Source organism: Hypanus sabinus, unplaced genomic scaffold (assembly GCF_030144855.1).
Source record: "Hypanus sabinus isolate sHypSab1 unplaced genomic scaffold, sHypSab1.hap1 scaffold_1353, whole genome shotgun sequence".
Classification (NCBI taxonomy): domain Eukaryota; kingdom Metazoa; phylum Chordata; class Chondrichthyes; order Myliobatiformes; family Dasyatidae; genus Hypanus; species Hypanus sabinus.
The window spans coordinates 75,203-91,122 of NW_026779424.1; the positions used below are offsets into that span (position 1 = coordinate 75,203).

Here is a 15,920-nt window from a genome sequence, read left to right on the forward strand (position 1 = left end):
CGAGAGGAAGAAGCTCACATCGGATCTATCAGTGGGGAAAAAGAGGAAATTCCAGAGGTAGGAGGGTAATATTGGACAGAATTAAATGGAGAGGGAGGGATGACGGCAGAACAGCAATGGCTGGAGTTTCTGTAAGCAATTCGGAAAGAATAGGACATGTACATCCCAAAGTTGAATACCTGTTCTAAAGGAAAGCTGACACAATAGTCATTGAAATGAAAGCGTAGGCAATTTTGTATCTGGGCAGAAAACGGAAAACACAAACAGAGGCTGACACTGACAGGCAGTTGGGAGAACTTGTTCAGGATTCCATGAAGGTTGATTTGCTTGTTGAGTCCGTGATCAGGAAGTCCAATGCCATGTGCGCATTGATTCCCAGGGAATGTAAACTCAAGGATATAACGTTCTGAAATTATAAAGCACCGGTCAAGCTTCACGCGGAGTATTGACACCAGTCTTGGGGCGCTTATCTTACAAGGGTGTGTGGAAACTGCACAAGATCTAAAGGGGGTTCAGGAATATTATTCCGGGATTAAAGTTGTTGTCATTTGAAGAGTGTATGACTGGCTCTGGGTGGGTGATCAATGAAATTCAGAAGGATGAGGGGTGACCTCTCGAATTGTGAAAGGACTTGCCAGAGTGGATGTTTAGTAGATTTGCCGTCTGCTGGTAGAGTAAAAGACCAGAGGGTACAGACTCAGAATAGAGGGACGTCCTTTAATCACGTCTTATTCCTGTCAATTACAGCGCGTACAGGCCCAGAGCCATGAAATGTTCCCCATATGACAAGCCATTCAGTCCCGGAATCATTCTTGTGAACGGCCTCCGAACCTGCTCCACTGTAAGCTCATCCTTTCCTCGAGAAGCGGCCAGAAACTGCCCAGATCGGGCCGAATGAGGCCTCTCCAGTGCCTTATATGGTCTCAACATTTCAGCCGTAGTTATATATTCAGGACCACCCGGAATGCATGCTATCATCACATTTGCCTTCTTCGCCGCCAATTCAACCTAAAAGTTACCCTGAAGTGAACCCTGCCCAAATGGTCTCCCAAATCGTTTTGTGTGAAAGATATTTTAGATTTCTCTGCAAACCAGTCTGTTGGTGGGCGCAGGTCTCAACCAGCTCATCATAGGGGACTGACACCTTGAGCGGGTTCATCCACCTGAAGGATGTTCTGGCGTTCTGCCCGAAACAGAGATAACAGAAGACGAGGGGTCTCCCAGCCCTCCCTGTCATCACTGACCATCTCCATGAGTTCTGCCGTCTCCGGCCCACCCTCCCACCCTATAGTCCTCCCAATTCATTCACCTCTTTGCTCCACTGGACACTTCTCCCTCAATCGCAACCTACCCGACACGTCTCTGCGTGGACCGCTCCATCACCTACAGCCCTCCACATCTCCGGCCCCAACCCAACACCTCCTCTACAAATCTCCCTCTCTCTGTTCACGGAATTTTTGAGAAGGATGGGAGAGAGTTGACTCCTGGTTTTACTCCCTTTATCTACCGGATACCGATCCCTCGGTTCCGATTCACTCCACAGTTCTGTGTGGATAAGCCTGTCATGTGACTCCTGTCGTATGTGCAATCTCACCACCCCGGTCCCGCCCACTCCTTGGCTCCACTTCCTTCCTCTTCCCTCTGCAGCACAACGGTTCTCAGACACATACACACACACACACACACACACACACACACACACACACACACACACACACAGACACACACAGACGCGCAGTCTCTGAGGCAGACTCACAAGTCAAGACTTCTGGAACGGCCAGAGGTATGGAGATGGTGGGGAAGGGAGGAATGGTGAATGGGAGAGAAGGAGGGGTGAGAGGTGAGGGTGGGAATGAAGCAGACGGAGGAAGTCGGCTTGGGGAAGAGGGCAGGGAGGGACGAGTAGGAGAGAGGAAAAGAGGAAAGGTGTGGGGGAGGGAAGAGGAAGCGACAGAGGGTTTGAAGGGGCAGGGAAGTGAAGAAGGGAGACGGAGTGAACGAGAGAGAGGGCGGGGAATCCGGATGGGAGAATGTGAGGGACGGCCGCATGTTCCGAGCCAAAAAGCACCAACCCCTTCCCCATCCTCGTGAACTCGGAAAGGGAAAGAGTGATGGGAGATATGTAAGGAGAGCAAGTGGGGATGGGAGAGAGTCGGGGAAGGAGGGAGAGAGAGTGTGAAGACGGAAAGAAGAGGGAGATAACAGATAAGAGGAGAAAGGTGGGAGCACAAGAACGGGAAGGAAATGGAGTGTGTTTGAGAGAGAGTGAGACAGAGAGAGACAGAGAGACAGAGAGAAAGGAGAGAGAATACTGCGATAAGGAAGTTAGAGGACGAGGAAGACGAGTGTGCGTTGGGGGTGTGTCCTGTGGCCAGTCACTCCCCAAATCTCTCTCCTCCCTCTATTTCTCACCACCCTGTCACTGCCACTCTTATCTCTCTCAACAGCCCCCTCACACGCACTCAATCTCTCTCCACCCCGCACCTCCTCCCCCATCTCTCGGCCCCTCTCTTCATTGGCTGTTCATCGGGTGCTTGTGGGCGACGGTCTCCCAGTCCAGGTTTCCTGTTCCGAAGGTCCCGTCCCTTTCAGGAGCTCAGAGACTCGATAGGATGGACGAGAGCGAGAATTACGTAAACATGCGGCTTCCAAGAACGGACCCACAAGCTCGTTCGAGAGGTGAGTGGTGCGGAGAGAGAGAGAGAATTTACCGCTGTGTCTGTCACCGGGAGTATGAAGTAGGACAGCGTGGACGCAGCTACTCTACATGGCTGACCCAGAGGTGGTGGGGTGGGGTGGTCGGCGGTGCTGAGGGTGCTTTGCTCGGTTTTTGTCCCCAGTAACTTGTGACGAGTTGCTGTGAAGAGAGCTTTTCTTAATGAGTAATTCGGGAATCTGTGAAGGGACAGTGTGGCGAGAGATTCACTATGTTTCTGTCGAGGAAATGTGTGATTGGACTGTGTGGGGGGTGTTTCACTCTGTGCCTGACTCCGGCTGTGTGTGATGTGACGCTGTGGAGGGAGTTTCACACTGTGGCTAACCCCTGGAGTGTGTGATGGGAAGGTGGGGAGGGAGCTTAACACTGTTTCTGACTCCGGAAATGTGTGAGGTGTCGGTGCAGTGGGAGATCCACTGTGTCAGACCCGGGAGTCTGTGATGTGACGGTGTGGAGCTAGCCCCACCCTGATTGTCACCCTATATGTTCTGTTCCCAGCTGAACCGGATGTATCGTACGTGCAATTGAATATCACGGCCCTCTCGGTGCCCCGGGTCCGGGGAGATGGAGGTCAGTTTCATCTTTGCTGGTTTGACTCTGTTGAGGAGACGTGCCCATTCATGTCGAGAGATCTCAGAGCAACAGTACAGCTAATGCTAATGATTCGTTGCTGTAGAGTAAGGCAGAGGGAACCCATGGTATAGGCCCTGATGAGGGAGATGTGTGGGAGAGTCGGTGTGGAGGGTGCGCTCTGGGACGTACGGTGAGGATTCAGCACTTTGAAGCGGGGGACAGTGTTTGGTGTGGATTCTGCCTTCGTGAGTGGATGTGTGGACGGAGCGCTGTGGGAGGGGGCGCTGAGGAGGGGGTGCAGTGGTGGGCGTGCCGTGGAACTGGGTGAGGAGGGCATGCTTGCGAGTGTCGCAGAGAAGGGAGCACTGTGGGGAAACGCCGTGGGGGGTATCGGAGTGGAGGAAGCTCTGTGGGAATGTCGGGAAGAAGGGAAGACCACTGGAGCCGTGGTGACGAGGAAGGCCATAGATGAGGCGAAAAGAAGACACCGCTGTGGATAAATTGAACGACACTCGAACCACTTTTCACTCTCCTCTGTTCTCCGTCTCCCTTTCACTATCTCCTCCTCTCCCCGCTCTCCCTCCCTTCATCCCCTTCCTTCTCTCCTCTCTTCTGCCCTACCACCCTCCGCCTCACAAACTGTACCTCTCCATCTTTTCCACCACGTTCTCCCACTCACCTTCCCCCTCTCTCTGCCCACTCTCACTGTTCGCTCGCCTACCAACATCCCTCGATGTCTCCCCATCTCTTTCTCCCCCCTCTCCGCCCTCTCCCCTCTCCAAAGCTCACCCTTTTCCTCAATCTCAAGCACACTCCCCTTCTCTCACTTGCCCCACTCTCCGAACTCCCCTCTATCACACTACCCCTTTCTCCCTTCCTCACTCTTGCTCTCTCATTCGCACTCTTTCCCTCATTCTTTGCTCATTATCTCACCCGATATCTCCTCCCCTCTCTCCCTGTTCTCTCCCCTTCACACCATTTTGTGCTTCGCTCCCGCTCTGCAACCTCTTCTCTCTATCCGTTCCTTCCCCTTTTCGCCCTCTCGCTCATGGTTTCCCCTCTCACAATCTCTCTTTCTTCCTCTGCCTCTTGCCCCCTCGGTCCCCCACATTTCTCTATCTCCTATCTCCCTCCGCTCAATTTGCTCGCTCGTCCCTTTCCCTCTCCCCCCACTCTTACCTTCTCTCTTCCTCTGCCACTCTCTCCGTCTCCGCTGACCATTCTCATTCCTCATTCTCTCTCTCCCATTTACCCGCTCATCGCCTCTATCGCTCAGCACTGTCTCCTCTTTTCCAGCCATCTCTCATCCTCTCCCCCCTTCTGCCGCCGTTCCCTCATCTTCTTTCTCTCTGCCTCTCATCCTTTCTCCTCTTTACTTAACCCACACTTTCCCGACTCGCTATCTCTGCCCCCTCTCTCTGTCCTCACTCCTCTTTCTATTACCTTCTCTCTGATCCTCTCTCGCTCTGCGTCCCAGGCGGTCTGAGCTCCACCTACGCAGAGGTGAACGTTCTGAACGACGAGCCCGTCTTCGATGAGGATCACGCTCCTCCCATTGCCACAGGACTCAGCAAGCTGCCAAACAATGCCCAAGCAGGTCAGAGTTCACAATTATGACGCTATTGTGGACACGTCACTTGTTATATGCAGAAGTGTGTGTATTTTTAAATACTTCAAATTTCACTACTTCAGCCACTTCTCTGGAATCTTGTTCCACATAAGGACCACCATAGGGGTGCACAAATTCGTCACCGGAGTACCCAATTTATTTTTTTCCTCCTCTCTCACCTTCGCCGTGTGCGCTCTCGTCCACGATTGTAATTGATATGCCCCTCATGGCTTTGTACATCTCTATAAGTTCACCTTTACATTCCAAGGAGCAAAGCCCCTCTGTGAGGTCACCTTTACACTCCAAGGAGCAAAGCTCCTCTGCAAGGTCACTGCTAGGCTCCAAGGAACAAAGCCCCTCTGTGAGGACACCCGTACACTCCAAGGAACAAAGCCCCTCTGTGAGGTCACCTGTACACTCCAAGGAACAAAGCCCCTCTGTAAGGTCACCCGTACACTCCAAGGAACAAAGCCCCTCTGTGAGGTCACTCCTAGGCTCCAAGGAATCAAGTCCTGAACTGCCCGACATCACTTCACAACTCAGTCCCTCGAGCTCAGGCAACATCCTGGTAAATCTCCCTCTGCACTCTTTCCAGCTGAGTGGCATCTTCCCTACAGCAAGGCGACAAAACCGGAACTCCGAAATCCGAGTGCCTCCTCGCCGGCGTCTTGTACAACTGGGATGTGACCTCCCGACTCCCGGACTCAGTGCCCTGACTGATGAAGGCAAACGTGGCAAAATTCTTCGCCGCCCTGTCTACCTGTAACACCCGTCCTCCTACAGCCTCCTTCATTCCTCAAAGCATCCAGCAATCTTCATGCCGTCTGCAAACTGCAACCCGCTTATTAATTCATTCATCCAAGTCATTCACATAATAGAAAATAATTGGTCACAACAAGACCCTGTGGAACACCACAGGACGCGAACAGCCAACATAAAAACATAGAAACATCAAAAACCGACAGCACAACACAGGCCCTTCGGCCCACCAATTTGAACCGAACATGTCCCTATCATAGAAATTACTAGACCTCCCGTTAGCCCTCTATTTTTCTAAGTTCCTGTCCAGAAGTCTCTTAAAAGACCCTATTTCTGTGTGGGGTATCTATTCATGTTTCTATAAAAGACCCGAGGGTATCTTACCCTAAACGAGATACAACGTCGAAACAATGTATGCGTACACACATTGGTGGGAGAAATGAACGGTTGGACGATTATTTAGATGGAGAGAAAATTCAAAATGCAGAAGTGCGAAGGGACTTAGAGACCCTAAATGTCAGTCTCCAGTTTGAGTCGGGGGTGAAGAAGGGGAGTGCAATGTTGGCATTCGTTTCCAAAGGTACAGAATATAAGAACAGGGATATGATGCTGAGGCACTCGAAGACCACACTTGGGGTATTCTCTGCCGTTTGCGGCTCCTTCTTTTAGAAAGCATGTGCTGACATTGGAGAGTGTACAGAGAAAATTCAGCAGATTGGTTCCAGGGATGAAGGGGTTACTGTATGAGGAACATCTGGAGCTTTTGGGCTGTATTCCCTGGAGTTCAGGAGACTGAGGGGGAATCTCCTAAAATCGCTCCGAATGTTAAAAGGCCTGATCAGGTGAAATATGGTAAGATATTTCCCGTGAAAGGGGAGTCTAGGACAAGAGGGCACGACTACAGGATTGAAGATAATCCATTTAGAACAGAGATGCGGCTAAATTACCAGTCAGAGACTGGTAAAGCTGTGGAATTTGTTGCCACAAGCGGCTGTGGAGGCGAAATCATTTGGTGCATTTAAGGCAGAGATCGATAGTTTCTTGATTAGCTGGGATATCGAAGGGTTTGGCAGTATGGAAGGGAATGGGGGATGACGGAAGATTTGGTTCAGCCAATTATTGAATGGCGGGTCAGATTTGAATAACCGAATGGCCTACTTCTGCTACTATATCTTATGGTGACATGGTCTTGTTGTCTCTTCACAGCTGCGCATGAACAGGAGTCGAAAGTGAAGATCGGAAATAGACCGCACCGTCTGATCTGCTTACTCTGCCTCGTTACGTCCGCCCTCATCGTGACAGTGGGCGGTCTCTTGATCCATGGTGAGTGGAACGTTCTCCCGGTGGAGTCAGACTATAAATAAAGAGAGTGGAATGAATTGTTATTGTAAAACACCACTGTGACTCCGACACCTCCCTTACCGTAACACGGATTATAACCCATCACCACAAGACGGACACACCCCTAACCGTGATAAAAAAAAACACGGCCTCAAACGTAACACAATCAAGACTCATCCTGACACCGACACGCCATTCACCATAACATCAATAATGCTGTTACCGTGACACGGTCACGACCTTCAACGAGACACAGATACACTCCTGACAGCGAGACTGACACGAACATCGCCGTGACACAAACATGCCAGTCACACTGACCGCAATTTACTTCTCACTGCATGCCCTTGACCGTGTCACTGATAAACTCCTCAAGGTGACACCGAAACACACCTCACGGTAACACCGACACGCTCCTTACCGTGACACTGAGGTACCGTACACCGTGACACCTTCACGCTTCTCAACGTGATCCGCCCCGCACCGCATCGTGACAAAGATTCAGAAGTTCATGTAACACTCCTTACCGAGACAGTATTGCTCCTCAACATAACACCGACGCACCGGTCACTGAGGCAATTACCCATACCTCACTCTGACACAGCCAAAACTCTTAAAGCGATACCGACACCTAAATTCACAATGACACCGATATAGTACTCTCCGTGACACCGTCACACAGCTCCGCGTGACACTCGCACACTCACCGTGGCAATGACATGTCTCCCACCGTGACGCAGTCATACGCTAGAATACCATAACACAGATACTCCACCCACTGTGACACCACCCGGCCCCTCACCCTGACATTTTCTTCGCCTTGACATCAAGGTACACTTCATTGTGACCCGACACACTTCTCTCCGGGGCACAGAAACACTTATCACAGTGACACCGACACATCCCTCACAGCAACTCGGATATGCCCCGCATGACACTGACGCAAACCCCCATGGTTAGGACAACAGCACATTCACTGGGACATTGATAACCCCTCAGCGTGACACAGACACGCCCCTCAAGGTGGCGCCGACGCCTCTCACTGTGCCACCAGCACATCCTTCACTGTGACACCCTTCACCGTGACTCTGACACAACACTCTCTGTGCCCCGTTCCGTAGCGTGACGCTGACTCACGTGTAAACATCCTTTATCATGTCTCTCAGTATCACAGCTTCGTCAGTCTAAGATCACCTCCGACCGAAACTACCATGAGTTAAATTCAACCGTTCAATCCAAGCTATCTGCGCTCAACGCTAATCTGTCCGATTTTGAACGAATGCACAACGATCTCCGTCACCACTTCGCTGAGATGGAAATGAAGTACAGATCTGTCAACGAAACCAAGGTTCAAATCTGTGAATTGTTGACCAGCAGAAGAGGTGAGGCAACATCCCCCTCCACCCGCTCCTCATCACAGGGCAGGCGTGCAGAGAGGAAGTGTTGCTTGACATGCTGTGCTTGACATCAGAAGTGTGTAAAGAGATGGTATGGTGGGTAATTCACTCTGTGTTTGACCCGGTGAGTGATGGGGCTGCGTGGAGGAAACTTCAATCTATCACTGAATCCAGGAGAGTGAAATGGAAAGTTGTTTAGGTGGAATCACTCTGTGTCTGACAGCGGGATTGTGTGATGGGACAGTGCAGAGGGACCTTCATTCTATGTGATACCAGACTGTGTGATTGGATGCTCTGGAAGGAACTTCGCTTTGTGTGTGAAGACAGGTGAGTGTGATGGGACGGTTCAGAGAGAGTTTTACTGTGCGACTCGCCAGGAAGTGTGCGATTCGACGTAAGGAGGGAGATTCATATTATGTTGGACTCGGGATTGTGTGATGGGACCGTGTGGAGGGAGCTTCCCTCTGTGTCTGACGCTTTGATTCGTGGTGTGTCGAGAAGCTGTTGAGGGAGATTCCCGCTCCCTGTGACATTTGTCATGTGTGCTGAGGAAGTTTCTTTCCGTGTCTTAACGCTGGAGAGTGTGATGGGTCCGTGGAGGGACAGATTCACACTGTGTCTGACCAAGCCTGTGTGTGATTGGACTATGCAGAGGTATCTATATTCGGTTCTCCGACCCAGGAAGAGTATGAGGGGTGATGTGGAGGGATCTTTACTCTGTGCCTGACCCCGGGATTGTGTGATGGGACAGTGCCCAGAGAGATTTAACCAATGTCTGCCCACTGAAGTCTGTTATTGCACAATGGAGAGATAGTTTCACTCTGAGTCCGGGAGTGTGTGACGGAACGGTGCAGCGGCTGCTTCACTGTGGGACTGAATCCGGATGTGTGTGATTAGTCCGTGGAGAAAGAGACTCATTCTGCGTCTGACCGTGTGAGTGTGTGATTGGACGGTGTGCAGAGAGCTTAAATCTGTGTCTCACCCCATGTGTGTTTGATGGGATGATGGGACTGTGCGTTTGACACCCTGTGCGTGGGATGGGAAACTATGTCGGGGGCCGGGTGTTGCTGTGCGTAGTGGGGGATCCGGTGTGTGTCTGACAGCCTCAATCTGTGTCCGACTGGAGAGACTGTGATGGATGATGTGGAAGGAACTTCAGTCTGTGTCTGTTGATGTGAATCTGCGACGGGACGTTCTGGAGCGAACTTCATTCTGTGTCTCTCCCCGGGCGTGTGCAATGGGACAGTGTTGTACGAGATTAACAGTTGTCCCTGAGGCCTACACCTGCAAAAGGTGCATCTAGCTGCAGCTCCTGACAAACCGAGTTAAGGAACTTGAGCTGGAGCTGGATGAACTTCGGATCTGTCGGGAGGCAGGAGTTACAGGGGGATAGTCACCCCTAACAGTCAGGAGACAGGTAGCTGGGTGATTGTTAGGAGAGGGAAGGGGAATAGACAGAAAGAGCAGAACACACCTGTGGCCGTTCCCATCAACAATAAGTATACCGTTTTGGAGACTGTTGGTGGGGATGACCTACCAGGAACAAGTTGCAGTCTTCCGAGACTGGACCCGCAGCTAAGAAGGGAAGTAGACAAAAGAGGAAAGCACCAGTAATAGGGGATTAAATAGGTAGGAGGGCCAGAAGATAGGTTCTGTGAGAGAGATCGAGAGAACTGCAGGTATAGTGCAGTAAAGCCGGAGCTAACATATAAAAAAAGGCTTTAAGGAAAGAGAAGCAGAATGAGGTGTGTAAAGGTAGTAAGGTAGAAGGGCTAAAGTGCGTGTACTTCATTGCAAGAAGCATCAGGAACAAAAGTGATGAACTGAGAACTTGGATACATACATGGAATTATGATATTGCGGCCATTAAGAGATTGGCACCAGGGCAGGAATGGATTCTCAATTGTCTTGGATTTCATTGCTTTAAAAGTGATAGAGAGTGAGGGAGTGGAGCGCGGAGGAAGGTTGACATTACTAGCCCGGGATATTATTACAGCTGCAGAAAAGGTGGGTAATGTCCCATGATCCTCTTTCGAGTCAATATGGGTGGAAGTCAAGATCGAAGGGAGCAGTTACTCTACTGGGGGTATTCTATAGGCCCCCTGGGAGCAGCAGAGATACGAGGAGCAGACTGTGAGGCAGATTTTGAAAAAGGTGCAAAAATAACAGGATTGTTACCATGGATGACTTCTCTAATATTGATTGGCACCTGATTAGTTGCAAGGGTTCAGGTGGGGCAGCGTTTGTTAAGTGTGTCCAGGACGGATTCTTGTCACGGTATGTTGAGAGACCCACTATGGGAAATGCCATACTTTATAGTGTATTAGGTAACGAACCGGGTCAGGTCACTGATCTCTCAGTGGGTGAGCATCTGGGGAACAGTGACCATCGTTCGGTAGCATTTAACATTATCATGTAAAAGGACGAATCAGAGTGGACAGGAACATTTTTAATTGGGGAAGGGCAAATTATGAGGCAATAAGGCTAGAACTTGCGAGTGCGAAATGGGTTGATGTTTTTGCAGGGAAATGTACTATGGACTAGTGGTCGAATCTCTTGCACGATGTTAGGGATAAATTTGTCCGGGTGAGCAACATAAAGTGAGTGAGGTGGAAAACCTGGTCAGGAGGCAAAGGCAGCATACATGGGGTTTAGGAAGCAACAATCAGATGGGGCTATTGAAGTATATAGGGATTAAGAAGGGGCAGAGAAGAGCAAGTAGTGGGCATGAGAAGGCCTTGCAGTATAGGGTAAAGGAAAACACTAAATAATTCTTCAATTATGAGAAGAACAAAAGGATGACAAGAGTGAAGGTCGGACCGGTTAGAGATAAAGGTGGGAAGATGTGCCTGGAGGCGGTGTAAGAGAGCCAGGTCCGCAAAGAATAGTTCTCTTCGGTTTTCACCAATGAGAGGAAACTTGATGACGTTGAGGGTAATATGAGTGAGGTTGATGTTCTGGAGCATGCTGATATTAAGGGAGAGGAGGCGCTGGAGTTGCCAAAATACATTAGGATGGATAACTCCCCGAGACTGACGGAATATTCCACAGGATTTCGGCAAGGCGAGGAAAGAGATTTCTAAACCTCTGACTAGGATCATTATGTCCTCGTTGTCCACGGGAATGGTACCGTTGGATTGGAGGGAGGCAAATGTGGTCCCCTTGTTCAGTAAAGTTTGTACGTATAGTCGGGGTGTTTATAGACCAGTCAGCCTTACGTTTGTGATGGGAAAGCTGTTGGAAAAGGTTCAGATCGGATCTATGGGCATTCAGTGTATCATGGTCTGCTCCCGAACAGTCGACATGGCATTGTGAAGGGCAGATCGTGTCTAACAAGACTGTTCGTTGAGGAGGTGACCAGATATACAGATGAGGTTAGTTCAGTGGAAGTGATCTACATGGATTTTAGTAAGGCATTTGCTAGTGTTCCACAGGTTGGGATTATTCTGAAAGTCAGAAGGCATGGGATCCAGGAACGTTTGACCAGGTGAATTCAGAATTGACCTGCCTGCAGAATACAAAGTGTCGTGGTGGAGGGAAAACATTCGGATTGGAGGGATCAGTTCTGGGACCCCCGTTTTTCATGATTTTTATTAACGACCTAGATGTGGGGATAGAGGGATAGGGTAGCAAATTTGTAGACGACACAAAGGTTGGTGGTGTTGTGGATAGTGTAGTGGATTGTTAAATATAGCAGAGAAGCATTGATAGGATGCAGGTGGACGTAGTTCAACCCACAAATCCCTGAAAGTTGCCTCACAGGTAGATAGGGTAGTTAAGAAAGCCTGAGAAGTGTTAGAATTCATACGTCGAGGGACAGAGTTTATGAGTCGAGAGGTAATAATGCAGTTCTATAAAACTCTGGTTAGGCACTTGGAGCACTGTGTCCAGTTCTGGTCGCGTCACTATCGGAACGATGTGGAAGCATTGGAAAGGGTACAGAGGAGAATTATCAGGATGCTGCCAGTTTTAGAGAGTATGCAATATGATCAGAGATTAAGGGGACTAGGGCTTTACACTTTGGAGAAAAGGAGAATGAGAGGATACATGATAGAGGTACACAAGCTCTGCAGACGAATAGATAGAGTGGATAGCCAGCGCCTCTTCTCCAGGGCACCACTGCTCAATACAACTGGGCATAACTTTAAGGTAAGGGATGAGAAGTTCAAGGGGGATATTAGAGTGCAATTCTATGACTCAAAGAGTTGTTGGTGCTTGGAATGCACTGCGTGATTTTGTGGTGGAGGAAGATACTAGTGAAATTTAAGAGACTGCTAGACAAGTATATGGAGGAATTTAAGCTGGGGAGTTATATGGAGGCAGCGTTTAACGGTCGGCCCAACATTGTGGGTCTAAGGGCATGTACTCTGCTGGACATCCTCAGTTCTATGTTTTACTCACTCTGTGTCTTGACACCGGGAGTGTGTGATGATGGGATGTAGGGAGCTATCCCTCTGTCTGATCCTTGTAATGTGCGATTGGATTGAGAAGGGGGTGATTCAATCTGTGCCAGACCACAGTTGTGCGTGATGGGTCCGCGTGGAATGTCTTTCACTCTGTGTCTCACAGTTCCTTGCACCTGACTTTCAGAGCAAACGTGTTCCGAGGACTGGGTCAGAAATAAAGACAGGTGTTATTACGTATCCACGTTTGAATCATCTTTCTACAAAGCGATGCACCAATGTTCAAACCGTTATTCAAGGCTGCTGCAAATCAAATCAAGTGATGAAGCGGTATGTGTCACAGCACGAGAAGATCCCACAGTAACACAGGAGTTATCACACACACCCCGGGGTCAGACAGAGAGTGAATCTCCCTCCGCACCGTCCTATCACACACTCCCGGGGTCAGACACAGAATGAACCTCCCTACGCCCCGTCCCATCACACACTCCCGGGGTCAGACACAGAATAACTCTCTCTCCGCAACGTCCCATCACACACTCCCGGGGTCAGACAGAGAGCGACACCCAGCATACACTCCCAGCGCCCACACACGGGGTCAGATGCAGAGTAGATCTCATTCCGCAAAATCGCATCACACATTCCTGGCTTCAGACACACAGTTACGTCCCCTTCACACTGTCCCATCCCAGTCTCCCAGGGTCAGACACAGAGTGAATCTCCCACCGCACCGCTCCATTGCACACTCTTGTTGTCAGACACAGTGTGAATCTCCCCCCACACAGTCCCATCACATATTCCTGTTGTAAGCAACTGAGAGAAGCTCCGTACATAGTTTACGATTCTCGGCATTAATCAAGTAACTTTCATTTCCCAGAGCTTTGTATCCAGGAATCTTGTGCACAGAAACGTTCCCTACTGGATTGGAAAATGCAAAAGCGGGTGAGATGTAGACTGATCTGAGGGGTGGGAGTTGGGAATTCACATCGTACTGACGGGAGAAAATGTGATTCGTTTTGAAGTAGTTTTGTGGCATAAACGAGGGGCATTAGGATATGTTTGCACAATGCACGAGGTTGCCGGGGGATTGTGGTACAATGGGAATATTTTGCGGCCGACCCGTGTCCGTTGGGGAAGGAAAGGGGAGTGGGTATATTTCCGAAACTGGCAGGGGCAATGGGGAGAGATCAGTACACATGCATTATTCTGGAACTGACGCACGTCGGAGAGGAGAGCGCTGTACAGTGAGATAATTTTGGAGATAGTCGGCGGGCTGTGAGGAGAGGGAGCAACAGCGGGATTAGTTTGGTGAGGGGCGAGTGTAGGACAACTGGATCAGTTTGGAGACAGATACAGGGCGCTGTGCAAACAGTGGGTTAATGTGTTTTGCTTGGCGGTAGTCGCTATGCTGTGAGGAGAGGGAGCAACAGTGTGATTGGATCGGTGAATGACATAGATTTGAGAGAAAAAATCTCTGGGCAGCGGGATGAGTTTGGAAACCGATACAGGGCGTTGAGCACACAGTGGGTTAACGGGATTAGTTTGTGAACTGACGCAAGGAAGTGGGAGAGAGGGTGCCAGTGGTTTATGTTTGGAGACGGATCAGAGGCTATGAGGGGAGCGTGGTGCAGTGGGATGTGTCAGGAGACAGGTTCGAAGCTCTGGGTAGAGGGTGGGGCAACAGGATTAATCTGGGTCCGGCACAGGGCTGAGGGAAGACTGCAGGACAATGGAATTCATTTCCGCACAGAAATAAATCTGTGGGGAGACGGTGGGACAGTGGGGTTTGTTGGGGTTCTGTTGCAGATCTGAGGGAAAAGGGTGGGCCTGCTCGTTTCGCATGGAGACTGACAGATGCAAGAAAGCGGATCGGTGGGATTAGTTTGGGGGAACATTGGGTAAGTGCAATTAGTTTTTGGACTGACACAGGATTGTCGGGAGACATTGGGACAATGGTATCTGTCTGGGTACCGGCACGGAGCTGTGCGGAGAGTTTGCTTGAGTGGGATTAGCTTGTGGATGGTCTCGGTTCGCGTTCTCTGCTAGAGCTGTTCTGTCTCCGTTGAAATTGTTTAACCATCTTGCATAGGAATGCGGACTTGGGTCTCCTGTACACGGTGTCCCCTGAAACGTCCGACTGCGGATACTGCAACCCGAACGGAGGGCGTTACCATTGCGATCGAGATCAACGTTTCATCTGCGAGCAGTCCGCACCTTTTGCTGAAAAGATCCAGCGACTCTGTCAGCAGCCAGAGGAGGCGACGTGAATCAAGGGACGAACCGCAATGTCGCCTCTTTCTCTCTCCTTCACTCTCACTCACTGATCCTTTCGAACTTCCTTCCCACCCTCTCTGCCTCTCTCTTCACTCCATCTCTTCCTCTTGTCGCAAACTCCTTCTCCCCACTGCACACCTGCAAACCTCTCCCCGTCTATCCCCTCCATTCTCGCCGTTCCCTCCGTCCCGTTCTTTCTCTGTTGCCTCTGCCCAACTGTTTCGTCTCTCTCAAACAATATTCCTGGACAACTTCGATGTATGCAACTCTGTAAGTTTACAACTACTCTCCAAGCAAAACTGTCCCAACCTCGCCCATTCGACATAACCCAGACACTCGTGTTCCGACAGTATCCCCGCAGAATCTACTCCCTGTACAATCCTTTCAGTTCAATACCGTCACAAACTTCCCTCCCTTCCGACGTATCCCAGACCCTCGAGATCCGACAATAATCCCGCAGAATCTACTCTCTGTACAATCTGTTCACAGGTTTTTCTCCAGAAACAGGGCGGCCTCACCGACGTCTTGTACCACGGCAACGTGACCTCCCGACTCCTGTACTCAGTGTGACTGGTGAACACCAGCGGGCCAAGTGTCCTGTCCACCCTATCGAATGTTTTCCACCGAAATCACTATTCCATTTATTATCTGAAACTATGACCGCCTGGAATGTGTAATTTTGCAGCATCAGTACGGCAAAAAATAAAAATGATGGTTAAATAATGTACATTACAAATAATAATAAACATGAAAAATATCAAGTGTGCGCTCCTGGAGTATTGTGTTCAGTTTTGGTCTCCAAATTCGAGGAAGGATATTCTTGCTATTGAGGGAATGCAGCGTAGGTT

General features: G+C 50.0%; 1 protein-coding gene across 1 annotated transcript; it reads left to right on the forward strand.

Annotated features, from left to right (window-relative positions):
* Positions 1–2,612: 2,612 nt before the first annotated feature.
* Positions 2,613–15,688, forward strand: LOC132386877 (uncharacterized). Its single transcript, XM_059959230.1, has 7 exons — positions 2,613–2,679; positions 3,215–3,286; positions 4,767–4,886; positions 6,864–6,980; positions 8,165–8,380; positions 14,888–15,342; positions 15,562–15,688. Exons 1-7 carry the CDS (start codon positions 2,613–2,615, stop codon positions 15,640–15,642), a joined length of 1,128 nt encoding a protein of 375 aa, XP_059815213.1. The 3' UTR covers positions 15,643–15,688.
* The last annotated feature ends 232 nt before the right edge of the window (positions 15,689–15,920 follow it).